General features: G+C 44.0%; 1 protein-coding gene across 6 annotated transcripts in view; it reads left to right on the forward strand.

Moving 5' to 3' along the window:
* ZNF609 (zinc finger protein 609) overlaps positions 1-2,230 on the forward strand; it is a 116,935-nt gene extending 114,705 nt beyond the window's left edge. For 5 of the 6 annotated variants that reach the window (XM_060282630.1, XM_060282629.1, XM_035131162.2 and 2 more), the window contains 4 exons: positions 167-342; positions 631-835; positions 1,114-1,192; positions 1,734-2,230. In XM_060282630.1, coding sequence (XP_060138613.1) covers positions 167-342; positions 631-835; positions 1,114-1,187 — 455 coding nt within the window. In that variant the 3' untranslated portion in view covers positions 1,188-1,192; positions 1,734-2,230. The remainder of the gene's footprint in view (positions 1-166; positions 343-630; positions 836-1,113; positions 1,193-1,733) is intronic. The other variant, XM_035131166.2, reaches the window with a different exon arrangement.
* The last annotated feature ends 5,210 nt before the right edge of the window (positions 2,231-7,440 follow it).

A 7,440-nucleotide genomic window follows, 5' to 3' on the forward strand; every position in this document is an offset into this window, starting at 1 on the left:
GTGCAGTATGCACAATCTTCTAAACTTCTCTCTGATAGAATCCATGGTTCAGGTCTTTCAGCTTCTCGCCTCTTCCGGTTAGGGGATATTTAAGGGCAGTTGGTCTCTTTAATAGCTTGCTCTTCTGCTGTGTGTGGGAAAGTACTAATCAGCATCACCTCCACAGGCTCATACCTGCCCTCCAGCTACTCATTCTCCCCATACGGCAGCAAATCCTCTGGGAGTGAAGAGAGTGAGAAGTCCCGAGCCAGCCCCAGCACTGGCTGTAAATCCAGTTCTGAATCCAAGGCCCTAGACATCTTGCAACAACACGCCAGCCACTACAAGAGCAAGTCCCCAACGGTAAGTGGTGTGCTGGAATGGGAAATATATATTCAGTGCTGCCTTTGGCACAGAACTATCCAGGTGTAAATGCCGTACTTTCCAGGCTGATTCTGGAACCGGGAACTAAAGCATGTGGGCTGTTGGCAGGGATTCCCTAGCTGTTTATTGCCTGGAGTGTGAGCGAGAGAGTAACAAACATGGCTTGCAAGGAAGCCACAGAAGAGCTGGCCTCATTTAGGTACTGGCTGGCCTGTTCTTGCAGATTCATGTCTGGCCTTCAGCATGTCTGTCTGGTTACTTTTACAGATAGGCGACAAGGCCTCTCAGGAGCGCTGTGGGGTGGGAGGAAGCAGTGCAGGCTGCAGCGGTGTAGGGGGCTCCAGTGGTGCTGAGAGAAGCGTTGACCGGCCTCGCTCCTCTCCTTCACAGCGTCTGATGTCCACACATCACCATCACCATCACCTGGGCTATTCATTGTTGCCGGCCCAGTACAACCTGCCCTATGCAACAGGTGAGAGCATATGGGGCATTGGCATTGGGGTGGGTGGGTGGGAAGGGGAAGCATTATTGGTGGGGGTTGGGGGCGGCGGTGGTGGTGGCAGAGGCAGGTGCCCTAGCAACTGTTAGTCATACCTTCCTGGGTGCCCTGGTGCTGCCACCTTACCCAGCCCTTGAAGCTCTTCTGAGGCACTGTGCAACATCTCCACTATAAACCTGAGTCAGTGCTGTGCTGGAAACTGCTTTAGTACCCCTCACACCATTGTGCATTATGCTTCTGCTTCTCTGCAGGTCTCTCATCTACAGCCATTGTTGCCAGTCAGCAAGGCTCTGCTCCATCCCTATATCCCCCGCCCCGGAGGTGAAAATGGTAAGGATGCCCCAGTTATGTCATTGGCTTGGGGAAGGGTATTAAGAGAGGCAACATCACAGGCTGCTTACATTACAGCCTGCAGGCAGAGTGGGTCTCTTCTGGAATCTAAAGTAGGCTGCTAGATGGCATGTTACAATTAGTAACCAACAAGTAAAAGGGATTGATTTACAATGGCACCAAAGTGCCATACAGAAGCTTCTTGTGCAACCTGCAGCCAAGACGTAGAGCTAAGTGAAATATGCCACAATAAGCACTGGGTCTCATGCAGCTCCGTTAATTACTTTATATCTATCTATCTCCTGTTGGTCCTAACCCAATATTTCAAATTTTCCAGCTGTGTCGTGGCTACAGTAACTGTGTGTGATCTGTAGTGTTTTGCCTCTTCTCTGCAAGAAGCCTTCTGAGTCAAGTGCTTCTTCAACTGGGGATAAAAAGATTACTGAAAAAACTCCTAGTTCCTGGTTGCTGTTACTCCAGCACCATCATATGGCTGAAACTGAAATTGCTCGAGTTATATTTCTCCTTTTTCCCCCAACAGGACACATGATCGGATAACCTAGACTATACTCAGTCATGTGACTGGCTCACATGAGGAAGCGCTGGAAATTGCATTAGACATCAGTTGAATGGTGTTGATTGTTCTGCTTGACGGTCCTGCCATAATGTGAGGCAGACTCTGCCCCCTCCCCTACCAAACACAAGCTGAGCCCTGTACGTGTGAGTTGTGGAGCTGGGACTTGCAGAAATATTTATTCACCTGACTTGGGGTTGACTGGCCAATTTCCAGAACTCCTCTGGAGCAGGGACTTTTAGTGGTGGGCCAAGCAATGTGGCATCACAGGACATTTGGAATGCTGGGGAGGGAGGACACATTAGCCTTGGGTTCCATCCAAGGCTCTCTTGCTCCTGTGCTGCACCCCAGATGGCTACTTGTGTTGGCGGAAGGTGAGGAGAACATCCAGATTGGTGTATTTATACTTGTGATAAGTGGTCATCTGGTGCAAGCACATATATGGGCACCTGCAAAGACAACCACAGGAAAGAGACGGATCTGTTGAGTCAAGATGTCCTGGGAAATGTAGGGGGGGGGAGGCAGCAGGGGCTGCAATGAGCACAAGCCAGGTATGTGCTCCTTTGGCAGGAGCAATACTAAAACTGCAGCACTTTGCCTCCAGGATTGCTGCACCCTGAAAAGCCCTCCGTTCCATTCACTGTTTTTCCAACACCTCTCCCTGCTGGCAGGCCATGTGTGTTGCAGTGGCAGATGCTTCTTTTGCTCTGCAGCACAAAAAATACACCCAGTTTGCATAAAATAGGGCCTTTTGGCAGGCTGGACCTGCTCTCATTGGGATGGGTCTCTACTGCTGCCTAGCTTCACTCTGCTGGAAGGTTACTGGCTGCCTGTCCTTCCCAGCCCCTGCTTTTAAATAGACACCACCACACATATTTTGGGTTCATAACAAAAGGATGTGATGATGGGGCTGGTTGAATTTCAGACACGCAGTTCTTTATTCTCCATACCTTGCAAGACCTTCCCTTCCCTGCAGGGAGTGAAGGGATGGATGTCTTGGCCTGTGATATTTGGATATGAAAGCTCTTGGTGAGATGGAGGAGCAAGCCTAGCAACTGGCTGCCCACCTTTTGAAAACTTGCAATGGGTGTGAGCTGTACTGGCCCAAGGCTGTCAAAGAGTGACCTCTTGTTAAATGTCCCATGCCCTGTTCTGGTGCTAGAGGAAGCCTTCCCCTGTATCACAAGATGATTGTCTGGATTCCTTTCCCTTGGTCTGTTGCTTAGTGTTCCTTGCTGAAGCTTCTGCCTGGAGCACTGCCCACATTTACGGGAATTTCCTGAACATTTCTTGCAGGGTGGTCAGCTTGAATAGCAACTGGGAAGGTCTGTTGTGCCCTACCTAGCTGATTTGTGTAAATCAGGTGCTGTGTGCCCCAACAATGCAAGCCTCCCCAGTTCAGTCTTTCTGTTCCTGTCTGTATGTTGTGTGAGGCCACCCTCTGCCTCTTGGACTTTGTACATACTGTAAAAAGGAATTGTTTGAAATCTGTTGTTTTTTCTTTCTTTCCCGGCCTGGGAGTACTTATAGTTCCATTCATGTAGAAGTAGCCTCTTTGAGCTTGGGGAGAGGTTTATCCTTCATGGCAAAGCCTTATTTGCCTGCTGCCTTACAAAAGAAAGCACATGGTGACCTTTGACTCCAGGAAGGAAGTGTGCTGTGAATACCACCTGCCATTCCAGAGCGTGCCACTCAAGCACATCTCTGCCTACAGATGCTCCTCAGTGGTGACTGGCTTTGGTATCCAGACAGGAAGTGCAGTGGGAAAACCTTAATTTGGGCATGGGAGATGCAGTGTCTGCCTTGAGGAGTGTTTCTCTCAGAGGTTACTATCTTATCAGCATGTTGTCCTTTTACTGCCATGTGTCAGCTGAAACTGAGATAAAGCTCCAGTGCTTTTAAGCTCTATCTTACACAAGATACAAAAATTATTACCAGAATGCAAGCTTTCAGCTATGAAATGGGGACATATGATGTGCAGCTGGTCTGAATGGATTGGTGCCCTCTTCATTCCTTTTAGCCCAGAGTGTAGCAGGAAGTAGTTTTCTACAGAAGCACCAACTTGTAATCATTTCTATGCTGCATTCCTCAAAGTCAATGCAAATGGTTTTAGGAAGTCACTTCCTCTGCTCAGGTTCCCTTTTGCCCTTCACTTTAATTAGTACATTTCTGACCCTGGAAAAATGTCTGCCTCAGCATCAAAGTCTTTTTTTCATTGGAATTGGTATGCTGAGTTTTCATTTAAAACTTGCCACCTACGCTCTATAAAAAAGTGTACATTATTTGCTAACATTTGGTTTTTTTATGTACACTTATACTCACACCACCAGTACTGTGGGCCCCTGTACATGCAAGGTACTGAGAGCAAAGTAAATAGTTAAAAGAGATAATCACAGATAACAGATGGATCCTTTTTTGGTCTATACTTCTCTCAATGCTGAAGCATCTCATTGCCTTTTAATTTTTTACTGTCCTGGCCCTATTAAACTGGAGCCAGATGTAGCATTGACTCTAGACTGAGCCTTACTCAGATAGCTTAATCTAGATGTGTTAGCACTGTGTACTTTGTGCTAGAATGACTACATCACTGCTTATTTTTATAGAATTATTACATGACAGATGGAGATTTAAGAAGCAATGCAGGGTACTGACTACTGGATATGTTTTCAGTCACTTTTTTGATGGCACTAAATTGCCCACACATTACCTACAGTAAGGGATAAAACCATTTTATATATAAAAAATGCAATCCTCATTTCTAGCTCTGTTCTTTTCGGAGTAAGCGCAGCCCTAATGAGGGTTCTGTGCTTAGCACACAGTGCTCACAGCTAAGGTAACACTATGCTACTTTTTAAAAGATTCTTAATCAGGTCTTCAGCAATCAAAATGAGGCGAAATGGTGCTAAAGCTAATCAGATAGTGCTTTATCAAGATGAAAAATTGTGTTCTGGACAAAGGTGTAGGAGATGATAGAGAGCCATCCAATTTCAGCATCATGGAGGAACCCACCTATGTATTAAACCTCTGTACTGCAAGATATGGTGGTAACAAAATCAAACAGCAAAAGGTAATAAAAGAACAAACTTTTTCAGGGATAAGGTAAGTAATGTTCTTCAGTGATCACTGTTAGGGCCCTGTTTTGCAGTATTTTATTGCTGACCTAGGGACACATCGAGGAATGGGTTGAAGCTTGCAGATGAAAACAATACAATAACACCAGTTCAGAAAAAAGTATTTGAAAAATCACATAAAACTATTGGACAATCTCAAACTAGAAAAATATGAAAGGGATTCTCACTAAGTAAGCATTTGGTGAGGCAAGCCCTCCCCCTTAGGTGTGGGTATATTTGTTGGAAGTAAGAGGAAAATAAAATTTGCTGATTACACCCATAGTATTCAAATGGAGACATACATGGACCATTTGAAGAGGCAAATTACTTTGGCAAGGGAGCTGAGACAAGTGGAACTTCTCCTTTTGCAAAAGAAGCTGGTACATTACGTAGATTGCTTTTCCAGTGACCTCATCTTCATAATCAAGCAGCTGTGTGTGACTTCTATACTTGTGCCTGCAGATACTTGCTCAGACTGGATAAAGTAGAGCTACGGGATGGGGACGGAAGTTCAAACTGGATTACATACAATGTACCAGTAACTGGCAAATACTCATTAGCAACAAGGAGGAAGGGGTAATTAACTGGCTGTTGTAGCTTGCCAAAAATGACACTAGAGTTTAGCAAGAAAAACTTCCTTGGATTTGTTTGTTTTGCTTTTTAAAGATAATCATGTGTATGAACAGAGAAGTTGAAATTACAAGGTCAATGAGTCACTAGTGTAATATTATGAGAAACAAATGCAATTTAGGATCTAGCTGATCACAAATTACTACTAATAGTAGTACTGGCATTTTTATGTACCAGCTGCAGCAAGGACACAAGGGCATAAAATAAAAAGTGAACAGAAGTAATTTCGAAATGCCAGAAATGCATTTTGGCAGTTCTGGCAGCCAGGGGCAGGAGGTTCTGGAATTTGGCCTCCAGAGCAAGATACAAATTGTTTCATAAGGGAGCATAATAAATTTCATAAGTCCTCTAAGGAACCTTACCTTTCCCCATATTAAGTAACTAACTTAGCAAGTTTCCTATGCCCTGTAGTAAGATTCTTCTCTACACCAGTGATGGCCAACCTATGACATGCGTGTCAGCACTGACACGCGGCCGCATGCCGAGACCTCACTTCTGGCCACTGGCGGAATGCCGCTGGCCCAACCCGAGCAGCAGACCCGTTGGAAGAAGGCCTGAGTCCCACTGGGAAAGACCTCTGGGTTTTGCCTTATTTTTTCCATTTAAAAATATTTTTTAATTTTATTTTTAAAAAATTTAAATGATTTCCCCCCTCTCCTTTTTCCTTTTTTTAAAGGGGAAACAATTATACATTTTTGTTATTTAAACTATAAATATCGTGAAATTATGTTTTTTTTCTCTAAGTGACACACCACCTGAGTTATGCTCGGTTTTTTGGTGAATTTTGACACATCAAGCTCAAAAGGTTGCCCATCACTGCTCTACACAATCTTCAAGTGCTTCTAAATCCCACATAAAGCAAATTACCATTTGTATTTACCACCTTTTCTTTTTTTACCAGTGAACATCTGTGTATGAATTACTTCTGAAAACCAGATCATGGTAGACATTGAGAAAATGTTTACAACGATTATCTGGACTTTTCTCTAATGCACTGAAAGTACCAATGCTTAGCGTTGCAAATTCCTCAGTAGACACCTAATCCCTCTCTTCACTCCTAATACAATGCCAGCATCCAATGGGTGGGAGAAGACAACTTAAGCTTATTCCCATACATTCCTCTCCAGAACCCCAATTTAAACACTTCCCATTTCAAGCAGTAGCCCCTTACCTAGGTGAGAAACATACTGGCCATTTCTGAGGTAAGACCCCATAGGATTCTGCAGAACTCCACCTACGAAGACTAAATAGATACCTAGCTACAAAAAAAGCATATTGCACATGTATTCCCTCCTACTGTGTATATTTTTGCTTTTTTGTAACAGTTAAGTCATCTTAGCAAAAACCAGTATAAGCAAGTTTGGATACCATTGTTTTACATTGACATCAGTTAAACAGACAAGGAAAGTGTTTGAATTGTATGTTATGAATGAAGCTTGAAGGAACTGGCTGTTTAGGAAATATAAGCAGGATAGTTGTCCTCCATTCTACAAAAGAAAGGCATTAAGGGAAGGATGAGATGAAGCTTCAAGCACCAAATAGTTTTCAGAAAAGTTTCCTAGTAGTTTGTTCAGCATTAAGCACTAATGCATGCAGTAGTGCTTAATCCCTAGTGGGAGAGCATAGGATTGCTTTGTTTATAAGCATACTGCAATCCATTCCTAGGTTTCTTAAGAAAGGCTGGCTACAAGGGCATAGTCAGAGCTGCCAGCATAAAATTTTCCCATCACCAGCTGGGGAGGCTAGATTTGAGTACTTGTTGCTTTATCCTCTAAGTTTCACCCATTTATTCAAAATTTCCACTCAAGAGTTTTATATCCACTTCCACTACAGAATGCAGTGAAAATCAGCAGAACTAGCAATTCTGGGAAAGGGGTGCTTATGCAGTTCTCTCTAAAAATCAGGGTCAGCTTCGCATGTTTTTTGAATGCCCC

This window comes from Zootoca vivipara, chromosome 14 (assembly GCF_963506605.1).
Source record: "Zootoca vivipara chromosome 14, rZooViv1.1, whole genome shotgun sequence".
NCBI lineage: Eukaryota > Metazoa > Chordata > Lepidosauria > Squamata > Lacertidae > Zootoca > Zootoca vivipara.